Source organism: Lathamus discolor, chromosome 1, assembly GCF_037157495.1.
Source record: "Lathamus discolor isolate bLatDis1 chromosome 1, bLatDis1.hap1, whole genome shotgun sequence".
Lineage (NCBI taxonomy): Eukaryota > Metazoa > Chordata > Aves > Psittaciformes > Psittacidae > Lathamus > Lathamus discolor.
Window position 1 is genome coordinate 43,627,010 of NC_088884.1, and position 19,674 is coordinate 43,646,683.

Below are 19,674 nucleotides of genomic sequence, written 5' to 3' on the forward strand. Positions count from 1 at the left end.
CTTGACAGCTTCGGCACTATAGGACTGAAACCTGTTACTGAAGTAGATCAGCCAGCTTCACTATTGCTGGAAAACAATGAAGTCAGTGTCTTGCTAGAGTAATATTTTAATTCCATTGTGATCTGATCTAGATCCATACAAAAACTCATGTTTCAACAGATCGCTTGAAACATCATGTGTGCTGATTATATTCTAGGACAAAGAACAAACATCTGCAGACATTTCATGTTGCCCCTCTTCCCAGATGACCTTTCAGCCTTTACTGGCCCTACATAATACTGTTAATCCAGCTTCTTCTAGGTACCACTGCCACCCATCAATTGCAGCTCAGTCTCATGCACGAGATTTTGAACTAGCTGAGATATGAGCACACGTTCCCCTGTCACAGAAAATATAACTTGTTTTGGAGGGGTGATGTAAGAATTTGCTACAGAAAGACTTCCCTACTGATGAGAGATTCACTCCAGTTTGTCAGTTAAAACCTCTCCAAACAATCCTTTGCACTTGGTCTGAATATATAGCTATACTGGGAACACTGCACAACTGTTTATTTGAGAGAGGAAATTCTCCAGTATGGAAGGAGAAATTGCACTGATGTTCAATGTACAATGTATTTTTTCTAGCTGAGAAGTGTGAAGACAGCTTTGTACACCGTGACTGCATCAGTTGTTGTCCACCAACCTGCACATTTGAAAAAGACTGTCTTGGCAGCAACCTACACTGCCTAGATGGCTGTTACTGTCCAGATGGTAAGTACTGTCAATTTCATATGAATAAAATGTGTAAAGCTAATATCTAACATCACAATAAAGTTGTCAAAATAGACTGTGCTTAAGTTAAAGCCTGAAAATATGAATACTGTAGATTCTGCTCTAGCTATTGTTATTCTAACCGTGATTCCTCATTTTATTGTGTTCTAAAAATTTCTCTGAATGAAATATCAGTTAAAATCTGGAGCCATCACTAATGCTTTTTACAATAAGATATTGCATATATTTAATCTGTTTTTATTTGGATTATTCCAAAATCTGTTGTGATTTATTTTAAACAGAGTATGTCTTATGTATGCTCTGTACAAGGAAGCAAATATGTGAGACCTGTACTCAAGAAAAATCAGGTATTGGAGTATGAATAGTCCTATTTCAGAAGGACTAAAGATATGTGATACCAGAATTTTTCCATTTTTGAGTCTATACAGCTTTACATGCTTAAGGCAGACATTTTTCATAAAGCAGCCCTTCAGAGTGACAACTGCTTTGAGAGAGCAACACTGTTCATCACTGTGGGCTCTCTGCACTCACTGGGCAACTCTTTTTGTTGGTCCCCAGGTAAGACTGGTGGGAATCTCCTTCTGGCAGATTTGAGTGTTTCAGTCAGATGAGGGAAAAGCAGTGATCCAGAGTGTTAACTTGGTTTTCATCTCATTTGTTAACTTCCCTCCTAATAGGTCTCATTATGGAAAATGGAACTTGTATCTCTGTGTCGAATTGTCCTTGTATTTATCATGGAACTGCCTTCCCTGTAGGCTCAAAAATTGAACAAGAATGTAGCAACTGGTATGTGAAAGCCTCATGCCTGTTTCCTCTCTCTGTGAGTGCTCCCCAATGTTAGTTTAACATCATAGTGATGTTTGCATTTTAAAGAATAGTTAGTATCTATGTTTTATAGTCTTGGCCCTGTCTATCACTAAAATATTCAGGCTAATCTATGGAAAGGTTGAATTCAAGACATATTAGTTAGCATAATGCTTCTCTTTTCGCTAAAGATCTGAACACTGATTTCCTGTTTTGTGATTTTTCTTTCTAGTATTTGCATTGGTGGCATTTGGAACTGCACTGATCATGATTGCCCAGGTATCTGTATTGCATTATTCTTTTATCTCCTCAGTGAACATAGGAGATAAACTTTTCAGAAGACAACAGAAGCAAATATGATACAAGGGCTTGGTATGCTAATTTAAGAAGAAAGATTAAGCAGATGGATGTTGAGCATAGCAGTGAGCCAGCTGGTACAAAGCTGCTAACTGCCTGACCATATCAATTTTACCTTTTCCTATTTGCTTCCCTAACTCAGTGTGTTACATCCATCTCTTGTTTTCTGTCTTCTGTTTATGCTCTACGTTTTTTGGGGCAGATGGCTTAGTTCTACTGCCTCTGCAATACCAAGGCCAGGTACAAGGATCTCCTTGCTTCTAGGTGCAATGGTAATGCTTATTATAAGAAACCCATCATTCTGATGCTCAGTGTGCTGTATTTTCTCCCTTGTAACAGCAGTTCATGTTTGGATAATGATCCTTATCTTTAAAGATTACATGTCTCTGTACCAAATTACTCAAGGGAACATGCATTAGTTGGGTAGTGAAACTCCCTAGACAGTTCTGTATCTTAGATGAGATTATACTATGAAACTTGTGAAAGAGAGAATTGTTTACAAATTAAGGAGCCCCCTGTGACTGAGATAATGAACAAGGCTTAACAGTTACTAAGCAAAGCTTGACAGGTTGCATCTGTAGTGTAAAACAATTGACACTGAGAACCACTTCATGTGTCTTGTCTGCATAGTGTGTGCATGTGGGGTTTAATTATAACTACTGTAGTCTGGTCCTAGGGACTGAATGCCGGTTAGTAGCAGGAGCAGGTTACATGTGCTCCCACAGAGCATCTCCTGAAGTACTTGCAGCCAAAATTAATCTAGTTCATGTGCTCTGACACTGCCCCATGGTGTGAATGAAAGTGCAGTAAGTGAGGATCACTGGAGACTTGCTTCAGGAGTGCAATCTTGATCTGAACTGAAAAATGAATATAGATGTGCCCTAAGGACAGCCACCTGCAGCCTCTTCATACGTGCAGTAACAAGCAGTGCCGGAGTACCTAGAAGGAAAGAGAAAGAATCTTGCCTTCACACTCATTCATGCCAAAAGATGACGAGGAAGGAGATTCTAGGAAACTTCAGAACTGTAATAAAGAGAAAACTCTTTTGAATTTTAGAGAATTCATGATTCAAAGGTGTCCCATCTAGTTATAATCTGAAGATGCTGCACATTGATGTCTGCAATATGAAATGGTATATCTGAAGAAAATAGTGGTATATAAAGTATTTTATTTCCAAATGCCATAACAGCTATATATAGTAAAGTTACCCTGGATTATGTGCTTAGAATTAAGGAGAAAGTTTCTTATTTACGTCTCCTACAAAACTCACAGAATAATTATACATTTTTATGCAAGTAAACACTCTTTTTATTCTTGTTCTCTCAAGCTGAGTGCTCTATAACAGGTAGCTCTCATTTCACAACATTTGATGGACGTCATTTCACCTTTCTTGGGATTTGCCAGTACATTTTGGTAAAAGGCACTGGGAAAAACAAATTCACAATAACTTTACAGAAAGCACCTTGTGGACAGGTAAGTCACAAATATGTCCATCCATATGGCAATCTTGTATAGGTTCTACTGTAATTACTGGGCTATGGTTTATGGTTTATGTTTTTTGTTTATGCTTTAAAGAGAAAATATAAACTGAAACAATTTCATAGCTTTTTATGTAAGCAGCTGTATTGCTACATATTGTATTGCCTTTTGTAAAACAAATTGCATCCTTAGAGGGATAAAGTCTAGAGAGTTATTTACTTATGCACATTAAACAAGTATATACATCTTTGGTTATGGTACAAACAGATGTCCCAGGCTTTAGAAAAGCTCTTGCTGGCAGCACTGAACAGATTTAATATGCTGCTAGGTAGGCAAGAGGGTTTTTTTTGGTAGCATTAGATTTTTATTTGATATGTTATAGCATATTTATTTTGTTGGAAAAATGCCTTTTAGAAAACTACTGAAGAGACTAGCCACCACACATCTTTGAATATATTTTGGCAGGAATCCAACAATAGGCTTTACTAATAGAGGTGTTTATAAAAAGCACTTATCCGCGAGACTGGATTTAATGTTGTTATTAGTCACCTAGTCTCTCGGGAGAAGGAGCTCTGAGACTGTGACTCACAGCTACCAGTGTGCTGAGGGCTGGGATGGCTAAACTCATCAGGAGGGAGTGATGCACTAAATCTGCCCTACTAGGGGACTGGCTATCAAAAGCTAGACTATGAGTGGTGTCTGGTTTTTTTTTTGCAAGCACCTCCTTTTGTAAGCATAGGTGTTGAGCCTCCTGTTTCTGCATTTCAGGTGGCCTCATGAAATGATTGGTTAGGTAGCCACTGAGAGACAAGTATGCTACTGGAAATAACCCTTATCACAATTCTAGGTATCTTGGAAAGTTTCAAGATGAAAACATAGAGGGCCCAGGAACCATAAGATGCTTGGTTTAGTTATGTGTCACCTTTTGTCCTGTACTTAGGTTCATAAATTTTGCCTGGATAGTACTCTTAAAATGATGGGTGTGCATCAGTTTATAAGTCACCAGTTTTTGACACAGATATTGATATATTTTTGCAGTATAATTCTGGAGAAATTATATCCTTTTGGTCTGCAGTCAAAGAGCATGACTACGTTTCAAGGCGAGAAGTACCTTCATGTGTACAATAGTTTCTTTCTGCTGGATTGGCTGCATTTGGGCTCTGGTTGCAGGAGCTTGCTATAGATGGGGTCAGACTTGCTCAAACACTGGTTAACCTAGCAATGAGGAGTACCCAGGGAGGCCATGCAAGTATGGCCTTTTGAACCCAGTACCAGTACTGGCGAGCTCGGTCCAATTGCTGCTAGATTGCCATAAGAGCTAAAATGCAATCTCCTTGCTCTTATATGCATATGCATGTTTTATTATGTTCTAGATACAATTTAGGGTGCTCTGTTTAATGCTTTGAGTGACAGTTTACTATCTGATGACAGTTCTGGTACTTCCTTTCTATACAGCTGTTTTTTCTCGTTTGTTTGGGTTTGCTTTCCATGGTAATATTAATGTCTCTATTTCTGATGGTGAAACTCATTTCTACTTAGAACTTTGACCACGCCTGCATTGAGTCTATAACTCTAGTCCTTGAAGATGATGTGAGCAAACAAGTAACTCTCACAAGATATGGTCAAGTCCAAACTGGCCCTAACCAAGTTTTTAACCTTAATGGTAAGAAGTGCATGGAGTAGATGCCAGAGTTCACATTCTTTCTTTTATATGCTCCAAAGTTTTTAATAATATCTGTCTATGGAAAGGAATTCCTTCAAGCATAACTTACGAAACTCACAGTTGATTACTCCTTATAACCTTAGTAGTGGTTTTAGAAATACACTTTTCCAGCCTGTGAAATAGAGCCTTTCATTACGCCCTCATTTCTTTGTATTTCTTACATTAGAAAGTACCTAGAATTCCACTAATTTTGTTAAAGGGGGAGGAGGTAAGAAAAAGAAGGGAAGCAAAGAGAGGCTGAAAATCATCTTGAGACTGATGTTAAGGTCTAGCTTGATTAAAGCTTGTTGGAGTAAATGGCATGGAATCCATGCGCTTTGTGGGATCTACACTGCTTTCAGTGTGCCTGATTTCAGGCAGGTTACTTTGTCTTTTCAGAGTAGATAGTAAAATAAATCAGCCTTAAAAGGATGTTATAAAATTCAGCACTGAAAGTGGAAATGATATTGCTAAATTTTGTATCTTACAGTGAGCTGTAGTAAAAAAGAGTAAAGTGGGAGTTCCTCTTTCCCAGCTTTTGGCAAAACAGGGTTTAGGGAGTCCTGTGTTGGTGCTTTCAGATGTATCTTTGTTGAATTTGTCCAGTCACAGTACTGCTTTTGACATTCACAGCTTCCTATGCAATGAGCTTCATAGATCATATATACTTTCAGTTATGTTGACAGTTCTACTTCATAACTTCATTTTAATTTAATTTTATGTCTCTTGAGTCAGTCTCTATCCAGTGTTTTGTCTGTTTCCATACTCTGTGACAAATATAATTGATCACAAATATTTTGGTGTTAGGCTCTTGATAGCTGGGTGTATCTAGTTAGTCTTATCAGTGAAGAACATCTCCTGTATGAAGATAGGCTGAGGAAGTTGGGGCTGTTCAGCCTGGAGAAGAGAAGGCTGCGTGGAGACCTCATAGCAGCCTTCCAGTATCTGAAGGGGGCCTATAGAGATGCTGGGGAGGGACTCTTCGTCAGGGACTGTAGTGACAGGACAAGGGGTAACGGGTTAAAACTTAAACAGGGGAAGTTTAGATTGGCTATAAGGAGGAAATTCTTTCCTGTTAGGGTGGTGAGGCACTGGAATGGGTTGCCCAGGGGGGTTGTGAATGCTCCATCCCTGGCAGTGTTCAAGGCCAGGTTGGATGAAGCCTTGGGTGGGATGCTTTAGTGTGAGGTGTCCCTGCCTGTGGCAGGGGGGTTGGAACTAGATGATCTTGAGGTCCTTTCCAACCCTAACTATTCTATAATTCTATGATAAGCTCACACTTTGTCTGCCTCTTCTCAGTTTATGCACCAAAGTGTGTATGTGTGTGCATGTGTAAAGGCTGTTTGTGAAGGTAGATCTGCTTTAACCCTGCAGCTGCAAGTAGCCCCACAATGTGTAGCAAATGAATGCTTTGGCTGTGAAATTTCTATTTTCTCACATAATGGATTTGCTGGGAAGGAAAGCTGGGAATTTGACAGGGCCTTAGTTCACATGCATCCTAAACAAGGAGCTGTACTGATGTTATGTCAATAGTAGCAAGAGAGAGCCTTCAATCTAAAGACTGCAGTACAGTTTATGGACATTTGCTAATTAATCTTATAACATCCCTGGAGACTAAGAAACAAGTGGTTTCTTGTCTTCTCAGCGCTGGAGGCATGCAGTACCATTGCTTTCTTCTAAAAAAATAAATAAATGTGAGAGTGGTTTCTGGATAACTCACAGGTACAGAAAGATGTGAGACTTTTTACTGTTGACAGTAGTTGCAATTCCTGATTTGTGTTGCTAATGAAAAAGAGATGTCTCATAAGTTCATATGGGTGAGGTTATTTGGCTGCAGGTGAGGCTGTGCAGTTTCTTGGTTTATTTTTATGTTTTGAAAGTCTATTTTGCTTAAGAGGTAAACCAATACAACCTGGAAGCTGGATTTCAGTGCCTTTGTTTTTCTTTTTCTTTTGCTATGTGCAGGGGATATTGAAATTCAGAATGTATCTTCTTTTTTTGTTCAACTGAAAACTAGTTTTGGTTTGAAGATACTATTCGCTAAAGATGGAGAGAGGATCTACGTTCAAGTTGATATTGGCTGGAAGAGAAGAACATTAGGACTATGTGGAACATACAACGGGAATTTAAGAGATGATTTTCTGTAAGTTGCACATTGTACATTTAGATTGTGTTTAAGAAGAATTTAATTTCATTAACATGCTCATACTTTATTAATCTAACCAATGTAAACTCTCTTAATTAAAATGTTAGTGACTTAAAAATATGAAACTCATAAATTTAGCTAGGTCATAGAAATCTACTGTATTATTTATAGAAGCTATCAGATAAAGATATTTCTCGAATGCACTTTTTCCCCTCCCTGCTGCTCCCTTATCATCAGAGCAAATAGATGAGCAGTGACAAAAAGAGTGGATGATAATACCAGGATCATTTCACCTGATTAACACTTATTACTGCTTGATTCCCCATCAAGTTTTAATGGAGAAAGGAATGTAATTCTGAATCATGGGAATAATTTAATTAGAAGGGCACATTTTCCTTATTCTTTTGCTTCATTTCCTCTAAAGTTCCTCAATCTATAATATCACAAAACTTCTCTAGCAATAACAAATTCTTCTGAAATACTTGGTGAAACCCAGCATCAAAATGCAAACAGCTCCCTTCTAGAACACTGACATTAACTAAGAGGTTAAATTTTTGACATTTCATTGAATGTACAAACTCAAATAAAGGCCAAATTCTCCTCTCATAGATGCCTTCTCCAGTTGATTTCAGAGTACTTGAATTAGGTGTGAGGGCAGACTTTGTAAGAGTTTTTTTTCATGAGTGCCATATTGAGGAGAAAGCTTTGTTCCTCACAGATGGAAATTCTTTTGACAGGTTATGTTCAGTGTGACTATGCATCTAAGGCTTTTTGATGTACTTATATCCTCACCCATGTAGCCCATAAGGTCAGCAGGACAACTGCAGTGTTGATTTTTTCCTTTTCAGTTCTCCAGCAGGGATGATAGAAGGGACCCCACAACTTCATGCAAATGCATGGAAGGTTTCCTCAGCTTGTTCTGTGCCTATCAACATTCCTGTGGTTGATCCCTGCAATGTTAATCAGCAAAATGGTATGTTTTCACATGTGAGTCTGGAATTACCTGTATCTTATTATTATTATGGGACATTTTTTGTTTTCTCTGCCAGTCAAGAGGAATGATATGATGCACATTTCTAGATTGATAAAGGAAGTACAAGAGACAGTGTCTTGCCAAGACAATGTTCAGACCAAAGGTCCTGTCTTTGGTTTCTCCATTTAAGTTTCTTTATCCTTCATCTATGCTCTTTGACACAAACGGATGCAAACAATCTGATCTTTGTGTATTTGTTCAAATTCCTGAGTAAAGACTTAGTTTTGGCTGATTGACATGCCTGTGTTTTGTGTTGAACTTTCACTGTCTCCTCCTTTCCATGTTGCTGTTCTTTTCAATTAATGAAGACAATGGGCAGATAGTAGTTGCCAATTTTGACGGAATTTAAACTAATGATTTTAATGTTTCAGACATAAGGCCTCACTAAGGATGTGGGATTTGGCCATATTTAGAGCCTGTGGGAGCAAGCCTAGAATAACCATAAACTTTTAAGAATCTGGGGTATTCTGTCTCTCAATGCCTTCAGCATTGGCTGTCTTCTAAAGCAGTACATCTCAGCAGAGTTAGCTCTCTCCAAAATACTTCATGCCTACCTTCAGTTCTGTGCTTCCTCAGTGAAGACGAAGTTTGACATAAATGTAAGCTGCCTAGAGCAGGAGGGTGAACTAAATGACCCTCTGAGGTCCCTTCCAGCCTGAATTTTCTTGTGATCTTTTAATCATCACTGGAAAAAGCAGTCCCTGATTAAATGGTCCTGCCCCATGCTACCACCTGTACTAAGCCAGCACAAGCATGTTTCCAGGTTTGTGATGAACTTAATCTGATGAAACTGAAAAAGAATTTGTGTGTTTATTTGTTTTGTCAGGTTACTTTTCAATCAAGTTAAGTTCACTCCTTGAATCTAGTTTACTGAGACTACAGAAATCCTTATGTCAGTGTGTGTATGTGGGGAGGAACAGGGAGGATGAAGGGTAGAGATGCACTTTCAACAGAATCATAGAATACCAGGTTGGAAGGGACCTCAAGGTTCATCTGGTCCAGCTTTTCTAAGAAAAGCAAGATCTAGACTAGATGGCTTAGCACCCTGTCCAGCTGGATCTTAAAAGTGTGCAGTGTTGGGGAATCCACCACTTCCTTGGGGAGATTATTCCAGTGGCTGAGTGTTCTCATTGTGAAAAATTTTCCTGTAGTGTTCAAACAGAATCTGCCCAGGAGTAACTTGTCTTTATTACCCCTTGTCTTTCCCATATGACTCCTCGTAAAAAATATTCTGTGCTATTCATTTGAGTAACTGTCACATTAAAATGGATCAGGCTAAACCAGTGTTGCCTTCTCTTAGCTGGGTATGCATCTCATTGTGATATCATCAACCAAGAAGTTTTTGCTCCCTGTCATGCCTACATCAGTCCAGGGTTATACTACCAGCAATGCCGCTTCGATGCTTGCAAATGTGGAAGCAGCTGTTTGTGTAATGCTTTGGCACACTATGCTTACGTGTGTGGCAAGCACGGGGTCGTCGCTGACTTCAGATCTCATATTTCTTACTGTGGTAAGTAATGTTTGCAGAATGGAACATCTTTTAGAAATGTCTGAAATTCTATTCACTCCACAAAGTACAGGGATTGACCTTTTTTGCTGGAAAGTAGAGTTGTGCCATGGGATAATGACATACTCAGGGAAGAACACAAATAGCCTTTACATTAGGCATCTGAGTCGGGGACCCTGAGTTGTCTTACAGGGAATGCCTGTCCCTTTCCACTAGCTACAGAGAGAATATAAATTTCTGGTTTTGAACACCTTAATCTTATGAAAGCTTCTATTAGGCTAAAGTAGTCAGGTAGTGGCAGGAACAGGACTGTTCCTAAGGGAAGGCAAGTCAGGGTGGCAGGGGTTCCCCAGATCAGGCAGGGCAAGGTGGAAAATGATTTGCCAAGTAGGATATAGCAATAATTTCAAACAAGGCATTTTTAAACCATACAGTAATGCCTCAACCTTAACTAGACCATTCTTCCTTTCTCGGATGCCCAAGTTACTAGATAGACACACCCACGCATATAAGGAATAGATGTCTACTGCTTACAAACTAGACAATTCCAGCCAAGGAACTGTCTATCATAAACCCACCTGAATCTAAATAGTTCTAACATATGAAATCAGTAAACCAGCATGTTTTTCTCATGCATTTCAACTCACCCCAGTGCAACAAGAGAGCACTTTGCTTTTCTGTTTTGCAATTCCATGATATGCTGCTTCGTTTTCTATTTTTCACATTTTAAGAGTGTGTTCTCCCTTTTCTCTCCCTCTCTCTCCTCCAGCTGTGATGTGTCACAGTGGTATGCTTTATCATCAGTGTTCTTCTTTTTGTAAACATTCCTGTGCTTCACTTTCTATGGCAAATATCTGTGGTGATGACTGTGCAGAAGGATGTAATTGTCCTGATGGGAAATATTTTGAAGAGTCGGTCAACTTTTGTGTGTCAATGTAAGTCATAAGAAAATAGAATCTATGCATAGGTACATTTTCCTCTTTCCAGCAAGAATTAAAGTAGTTTTCCTGCTGTCTTCCTCAAGATGTAGACTGCCTAAACAGGATAGCAAACAATATACGATTTCATATTCTAATCAATAGTGTGGCCTCATCTGTTGCTTTGTGTACAGCCATCTACTGCGCTTCAGAGAAGATACATTACTGCTTAAAAGAGGGGTGATGAAACTTTATTAATTCATGGGAAAGCATGTTTTAAACACTTTAGAAAAAAATAGAAAGAATCTATGTAGTAGCAGTCTGTAAAGAGGGATTATACAGTGAAAATAGATAGGAGTGTCTTTTTTTCTATCTCACAATGCAAACCCTTTCAGTTAAATGGAAAGAAATGCACAATGAAAGTAAATAGTTTTTTGTTCTTTACTGTGGGAGTGGTGAAGCACTGGAACAGGCTGCTCAAAGAAGTTGTGAATGCTCCACCACTGGCAGTGTTCAAGGCCAGACTTGATGGGGTCTTGAGCTAATGTGAAGTGTCCCTGACCACAGCAGGGGGGTTGGAGCTGGATGATCTTAAGGTCCTTTCCAACCCAAACCATTCTATGTTTCTATGATTGTGTACTGACATTTTACAGCTCACCATCTTGGGGATCTACTGAAGTTCAGGCACTGAATTAAAAATTGTAATGCGAACTTGTATATATTTCATAATTATACAGAGCTATTGCTTTTCTTTGTATATATATATTGAAAAGATAAGCAAAGTTCGTATTGTGGGGATAAAGACTGTTTCAAACTATTAAAAAGTGTGAGGTAACTTGGATTCCCATATTTTCCATGGTTTCTAGGGATTTCTGTTGCTATTCTATCCCATCAGGCTCATATCATAGACAAAGTTAATAGATTTTGCTATAGTAATTCTTACATCCCAAGATTTTGACAGTAACTTGAATGAGAACTACATATTGCCATACTATTCCCATAACTGGGAAGGAAAGCTCCTTTCTGTAAGACAAATGAATAGAAACAGCAAATAAATGATACAGAGACTGAGGAAAATCCTGGCATTGTTGAAGATGTTGCAGCAGAGTTGCAACACCTAGTTGATGCAAACACCAGGGTGTTGCAAATATTAAGATTGAGTTAATGAATTGTAAGGCCTGCTTATCATATTAGCTGGATAAATGGATTGTCCTTAAATCCACTTTTCATCTTGCTTTTGTAGTTACATAAATACTCTCTTAACAGATCTGCCTGTCATTGTCATTACAAGGGCAAAGCCCTCCAGCCTGGAGAAATCCTCCCTACACCAACAGGCTCCTGGTAGGTTTGAGCTCGAAGAATTTTACCTTTCATATATCATAGTCTGGATGCTACTTAAGGGTGTTGAGAATTCTTTTACATAGAATGAAAGCCTATTGTATTAAGATTTTATTTTTGTTACACACTTAGTAATAGGGAGTGTAATAGAAATTGGATTACATACCTGCTTATTTTGACAACAGGATACCTGGAAAATTCTGTAAGCCAGGGACTAAAGAATATCTCAAAACACACACATAGCGAATCCAGTCCTGTTCTTAGACCTGGGGGTGTTATGATAGCAATACGAGACTGGTTTTGGAAGAATAAACAATATGATTCTATTTTGGAAAGTCTTTCAAACAAAGGCTGCAGAGAGCTATATTTGTGTCATTTTGTATTATTAATTCATGATGGAATCCTGACCTCACTGAAACAAGTGGGAAACCTCCCAGGTTTCCTAGTCAAACTTGTTCATTTTACAAGAAATGCTCTCAACCTGCTGATCTAAAATCATGTTTGTGACTTTTGTGCCAAGCTTAATTCTTGATGAGGTCTTATATATTATAGTTGTCATAACTGAAGCTTGATAATCACATAGTTCTAGAGGTGAGAGTAGGGGCTTCATTTTTCTGCCATTGCTATGCCTCTGCAATGTTGTTTTTTCCACGTTTTTTGTTTTTAAGTGAAAGGAAACAATGAGGACTAGGCTTATTGTTGAATGAGTTTTTCTCCAGTTCTGTATTTTATCATAATAGAATCAAGATGTGTCACCTAATGTCTGTGCAACAAAAAATTTGCCTACTGTATCCTTCCATATTCCACAACACAGATAAGGTTTTGTGTAACACTGCCAGCACCCTGAATCACCTGGCCCTTTGCTCCCACAGAGGCTGACATACCCAGCTTCTTTTTATTTCAGTGGAAGTTAGGCAATCAAATAGTACACAAACTTCTTTGTGAGTTTGGGCCCTCATTACAGATCACTGGTTAGAAAACATCAAGAAATTGCTGGTCAGAACTCATGCTTTTAGATTTTAATCCTCCTCCTCTCTATTCCTATTGTTTAAACAGGGTTTAGATGTATTATCTTTTTTAACATGTATTATGTTTTTTAACCTTTTCCCCTTGAGTGAAGATGGGTTTGCTTTTGTTTTGCAGTCAGTGTTTAAATGGAACAGTGAAATGTATTGAAGCCACTACAGAAAATACAGGTAATTTAGAGTTTTGTCTCATATTAGAGTTGCACAGAGAAAGTTTTTTATGTTGAATAGTCATTTGGTTTTCTCCTTATATGTATTTTCATTATGAGATACTTAACATCACGACATATTTAAAATTAGAGGTTAGGAGCACAAGTTGTCTTGGTTGTCAGAGATTTTTCTTTGTCTTTTTTCTGTAGCACAAATTGTACTAGTAAGTCACTTGGGAAATTGAAAAATGAAATAATTGCATGTGAAGTGTAGGTCAATATGTTCTTGTGGGAATACCTAAAATTAGGCTCACTATCCATGTTTAGGAAGCCTGAAAGTCTTGATCTCTAGAAAGCAAATTTTGAATGAATTTTGAATGGTTTAGAAGGGATTTCAGCACACTGAAAATTATGCCACTTCTAAAGATTCTGTCTAACTAAGGCATAATTACTCTGTCTGTAAGAATGGGCTGTGTATTGGATCCAGGGTGCATAGATCCAGATGCTTAATGTATTAATTTAATATCTCTGTAATACAAATGAAGTTATAGAATTCTATCCAGATTGCATTCTTACGTGTACTGTAAACAGTACACATAACAAATAGACTGTGAACAAAACCAAATAGAAAACCTTCAGTGTAAAAGAGCAGTTGATCTCATTTAACCTTCACTTTGCATTTGAAGTTCATATATGCCCTGAAGGAAAAATCTACTACGACTGCAGATCTCCTGTGCCTGGATTACCAGCAGCTGGTGTGAATTGTGGGATCTCTTGTGCGAACCTTGCCATGAACTTCTCCTGTGTCCCCTCACCACCCTGTGGAAGTGGCTGTATTTGCCCCCCTGGGTAAGCTTTGGCAGAACAACCTGGAACACAAGCTACATGCATATTTTTCACAATTTAACTCTGCATATTTTGTTTTACTTTTTAAATTCCAGTGGTATCACACCTCTAAATCTGAACCTATTGTTCTCTAAATTTTTGCATATATACGAAAGGCCAACTTTTTCTTTCTTCTCTGAAAGCCCTTTTCTCCTTTCTGCTGGTGTGAGGCTTTGTGCTATAATACTGCTTCAGTTGGAGTTCCACAGTTTGTCAATGCTGAGACCATGATTCCACTATCCCATGAGATATCCAGCTTGCTACCAGTCTGATTGGCTGGTATTTGGGACTCTTTAGACAGGAGATGACTCCCACCATTTGAACAGTATAGTTTCTTTGAGTGTAGAAGCAAACATAAAAAATGGCAATGTAAGCCACCTGTGTTCCTGGTTACTGCCCAAATAGTTGTCTCACCTAGACTTCTACTCAGGCTTACAGTACTGATGCCTAACCTGGATCAAGGAGGAGGGTTTTGTGGGCTGGATCTTGCTCTTTTCATGCTCATGCTTTCTGCCATTTTGAACTCAGCCAAAGTTTTTTTCTCAGCGCATGTATTTGGATTTGGTGCCCAGAAACAGTCTGCTTAGCTTTGCAGAGGTCAATCCAAGTACAAAGGCTAAAAGCATTTGTTATGAAGTTACTGTCAGGATCAGCTACCACTCCCTTTGTTTCCATTCCTTCCCATGATGCCTGATATGTGCATTTTCAGATTTGAAGAGTCAAATATGTTGTGCAGCTTGCTGCAATTTGGCCTCAGGTGAAGTGCTCCCTGTTTTTTCTCAACATTTGATTTTATTTCACTGTGTGTGTAGCCTGACAGTGTATCAGCTGTGCACAGATCAGAATGTAATGAGACTGCCAGAATTCCCCTTCCAGCAGCTTGTGATGTTCATAGATGATTAAGCACTGGTGAAGGACAGATTTCAGGCACAGCTATTTAAGATTTCACTGGTTGTTCTTGCCTGGTATTCTGTAGTCCTCTACAACCTCTGCAACTGAGGAGTTAGCTTTCTAGACCATTAGCACTACAGGAATAAAGAATAATTTTTAACACAAATATGCATGAATTTGTTCAAGGAATCATATAAAAACCAGTAAATTTTTACTTAAACATCACCATGACATTTGCATGAACTTAAGATAGCAGCATTGTCATGAAAGTTCCTTTGAAAATTTGAAATAATTAAAATACATGTTAAAAACCAGAGCTAAAGCCCTGCTTTCACAGTCAAGTAGTATTACACCATTTCAAATCAAATGTTACTTGAATATTTTTTGAATTACAAACTATAAAAGGGATACAAACAAGCCAAAATCCAAGTTTCTGCCAAATAATGGAGTAGAACACATGAATTATTCTGTTAAGTAAGAGAATAAACATTTAATTTGTTATTAGATAGAAAAGTAAATGTGCAACATTTAGTGCAGTTAATGCCATAATTGCTGTTAAATTGTATTTCTGAGGCCATTATAACTTTCAGGCTCATGGTTCCAAGAAGTGAGCACAGTTTTTAGCTAGGAAGGGGCCGTAACGGTTATCTTGAAAACAGGGTTAACAAGTTCTCTTTTTTATACAAGAAAATGTTAAGCATATATGTTACGATATTAAATCTATATTGACAAGTCATGAAAGCCTTGTTATAAGAAGTTTTACTGTTATGTAATTTCTTTATTCTCTTGGAATCACAGAATCATAGAATAGTTAGGGTTGGAAAGGACCTTAAGATCATCTAGTTCCAACCCCCCTGCCACAGGCAGGGACACCTCACACTAAAGCATTCCACCCAAGGCTTCATCCAACCTGGCCTTGAACACTGCCAGGGATGGAGCACTCACAACCTCCCTGGGCAACTGATTCCAGTGCCTCACCACCCTAACAGGAAAGAATTTCCTCCTTATATCCAATCTAAACTTCCCCTGTTTAAGTTTGAACCCTGTTACCCCTTGCCCTATCACTACAGTCCCTAATGAAGAGTTCCTCCCCAGCATCCTTATAAGGCCCCTTCAGATACTGGAAGGCTGCTATGAGGTCTCCACGCAGCCTTCTCTTCTCCAGACTGAACAGCCCCAACTTCCTCAGCCTGTCTTCATACGGGAGGTGCTCCAGTCCCCTGATCATCCTCGTGGCCCTCCTCTGGACTTGTTCCAACACTTCCATGTCCTTTTTATGTTGAGGACACCAGAACTGCACACAATACTCCAGGTGAGGTCTCATGTGAGCAGAGTAGAGGGGCAGGATCACCTCCTTCGACCTGCTGGTCATGCTCCTTTTGATGCAGCCCAGGATACGGTTGGCTTTCTGGGCTGCAAGTGCACACTGAATCCAGCTCATGTTCATTTTCTCATCAACCAACACCCCCAAGTCCTTCTCCGCAGGGCCGCTCTGAATCTCTTCTCTGCCCAACCTGTAGCTGTGCCTGGGATTGCTCCGACCCAGGTGTAGGACCTTGCACTTGTCATGGTTAAGTTCATAAGGTTGGCATCAGCTCACCTCACAAGTGTGTCAAGGTCCCTCTGGATGGCATCCCTTCCCTCCAGCGTATCAACTGAACCACACAGCTTGGTGTCATTGGCAAACTTGCTGAGGGCGCACTCAATCCCACTGTCCATGTCAGCGGCGAAGATGTTGAACAAGAGCGGTCCCAACACCGACCCCTGAGGGACACCACTCATTAACTGGTCTCCTGCCAGACATCGAGCCATTGACCACAACTCTGCATGCGGCCATCCAGCCAGTTCTTTGCCCACTGAGTGGTCCACCTATCAAATTGATGTCTCTCCAATTTAGAGACAAGGATGTCGTGTGGGGCAGTGTCAAAAGCTTTGCACAAGTCCAGGTAGATGATGGTAGATGATGCACAAATCCAGGTAGACCATCAAATGCTCTGCCCCTGTCCATCAGTTCCGTAGCCCCATCATAGAAGGCCACCAAATTGGTCAGTCAGGATTTCCCCTTAGTGAAGCCATGCTGGCAGTCACCAACCACCTTGTTGTTTTCCATGTGCCTTAGCATGCCTTCCAGGAGAATGTGCTCCAAGATTTTGTCAGGCACAGAGGTGAGACTGACTGGTCTGTGGTTCTCTGGGTCATCCATTTTCCCCTTCTTGAAAATGGGCGTTATATTTCCCTTTTTCCAGTCATCTGGAACTCCACCTGACTGCCATGATTTTTCAAATATGATGGCCAGTGGCTTAGCAACTTCATTTGCCAGCTCCTTCAGGACCTGAGGATGGATTTTATCAGGTCCCATGGACTTGTGCACGTTCAGGTTCTTAAGATGCTGTTCTTTATTTTTTCTTTCCTACCTGATTTCTACCACTACCCACTGTTTGAGCCAATCACCTAACATTTTTGGGTGGAATCTTGAATTCTTCTGGAGACTGGCACCTTATTCTAGCATCCCTCGTACTTACAGTGCTCATAAATTAAAGCAGCTTGTGAGTGGTATTGAAAACCTTTCCTTTGGAAACCCATGACTGGATATACTCTAGTATGCACAAAATGGTCCTCTTCAAGTAAAAGTGTTTTACATATTTTATTGTTAAAATTCTTGCACAACAGCTTGCAGATTTTTAATCAGTAGTTGAAGAGATGGCAAAGCATGAGAAACACTGAAAACCTCTGGTGTGCCATAAAAACTGAATAGCTCAAAATTTCATGAGGAAATGAGCTGACAATGACAGTAAATTCATCATGCAACAATACACTGAAAGTCACCCTAAGACTAGGCTGGAGATGTAAGAGTATAAGCTGAATTACAGAAATACAGAAGAGTAGTATGGAAAGGGACCTAACGGGGCTAAGCTATTCTCCTGCCCTTAGGTGGCATCAGCAGTAACTATATTGTTTTTGGCAGATATTTAACTTTCATTGACAGAGACTCTAAGTGACCTCCCCAAGCCATCCATTCTAGTACTTTCGTATCTCTAACCATTTTTCTGAGCACTTGTCTCTTTTTCCTGAAACCAATGTAACTTTAATGAACCAGTAATTATGGGGAGGAGAAAACTCTAATCTGTGCTTTCCTTTTAATTTCAACTTCAAGTGAAGTAATCTCGAGATAATTCTTTGAAAACACATCTACCTTTGTCCTCAGTCATGTAGCAATGACAGCTGCAGGAATTGCTCCTGTAAAGAGCAGCATTGGGAGTGTCAGTAACATTTGTTATTTAAAATTCATGTTGCTAAGCAGATGGAAACAAGGGGATAACAAAAAGTGGTAAACCACATCTCTGGTTTACTTACTCATGATCTAATAAGATTTCCTTCTTTTTGCATTTAATGATACTGTTTTGTCTTAACCTTGATAGCTGTTTCCACTTCCCTTTAGTAGGCAGGTCCACTGCCCTGGGTAAACTGCATTTCTTTTGTCCTGATAACTCTGCAAGAGTTGCCATAGTCTAGCTCACTATCCTGTGCTCAGAACAGGATGGTTGCTGCTCTGTGCACAGGAGCAGGTACATCATTCCAGCTGCTTTCCTGGGATAGGGGGACAAGGAAACAGCAGAGAGGGAGGGGAAGCCCAGCTGCAGCCTCAGCAGTGTCTGTAACACATAGATGCTCTGCAGATTGCAGAGAGGAATAACTACATTACTTGCATTGCTTGCATAGGAGCTGTTACCCCACCCCAACATACCCATTTCAAAGTAGGAGAGCTGCAGCTGGAGCTTTGTGAGGTCTCCACCTGTGCACAGGAGATCATTTGATTCAGAAAGCTTTTCCCAAAGCTGGTTGCTTCTGGTGAGGTTTAGACAAATACATTCAGACATGTGGATCTTCCTGTGAATTTATACTTTCATCTCAATAATTCTTTTATTTTGAAGGATGGCTGAGCACAGAGGGAAATGTTATATTCCTGACAGCTGTCCATGCACCTGGAAAGACAGGGAATTTCTGTCAGGAGAAGTGATAGCTACACCATGTTACACCTGGTGAGTAACATGCATTTTGCATACTTCCAGATCATCTTGGTCTAGTCACAAAGTGAATCTGATACAGCAAATGTGTTGAGTACATTGAATAATCAAAAATGTATATGCTTATTTATAGACAGTTCCAGAATTTATCTTTTATTAGGCTCAATCATACAATTGGAAGAGTAGGCAGATTTTTGGGCGAGTGCTTCTTCAGGTCTGAAAATGACGCAAAAGATACCCAAGTTAAAAAGCAGTCAAGAGCAAGTGCTTGATTCCACACATATCAGTTAATCTCTGAAAGAAAAGACATTTGACATTTTGGAGAATAGAATGTCATGAAAGACAATCAAGGAGAAAGGGGAGAAATCAAATGAATGATGGTGGTAAACAGTCCAATCCTTTGGGAACTGAACTGTTTGCAGTGTGAGTTACCAGTCGGTATGACTGACTATACAGGAAGAAAATGGGGAAATAAAAAAGCATTAGAATTGGAAAACATGCCACTGCCCAGCATCTTTATTAGGCAGCCTTACCTGACTCATATTGACGCAAAACAGTTTTTCATCCATTATAATTTGCTAGCCAAAATATCTATTTACATTTAAGTTTGGCATGGTAGCTTTTAATCAGTTAAAAACTTCACTGG

The 19,674-nt window shown here is 39.4% G+C and overlaps 1 protein-coding gene across 1 annotated transcript in view; it reads left to right on the forward strand.

Annotated features, from left to right (window-relative positions):
- Positions 1-19,674, forward strand: part of OTOGL (otogelin like) — a 98,310-nt gene that overhangs the window by 19,368 nt on the left and 59,268 nt on the right. Inside the window, exons 12-24 of the mRNA XM_065663903.1 lie at positions 624-749; positions 1,448-1,556; positions 1,807-1,853; positions 3,259-3,404; positions 4,950-5,073; positions 7,078-7,255; positions 8,107-8,231; positions 9,592-9,801; positions 10,568-10,733; positions 11,982-12,056; positions 13,197-13,249; positions 13,914-14,076; positions 18,936-19,043. Coding sequence (XP_065519975.1) covers positions 624-749; positions 1,448-1,556; positions 1,807-1,853; positions 3,259-3,404; positions 4,950-5,073; positions 7,078-7,255; positions 8,107-8,231; positions 9,592-9,801; positions 10,568-10,733; positions 11,982-12,056; positions 13,197-13,249; positions 13,914-14,076; positions 18,936-19,043 — 1,630 coding nt within the window. The remainder of the gene's footprint in view (positions 1-623; positions 750-1,447; positions 1,557-1,806; positions 1,854-3,258; positions 3,405-4,949; positions 5,074-7,077; positions 7,256-8,106; positions 8,232-9,591; positions 9,802-10,567; positions 10,734-11,981; positions 12,057-13,196; positions 13,250-13,913; positions 14,077-18,935; positions 19,044-19,674) is intronic.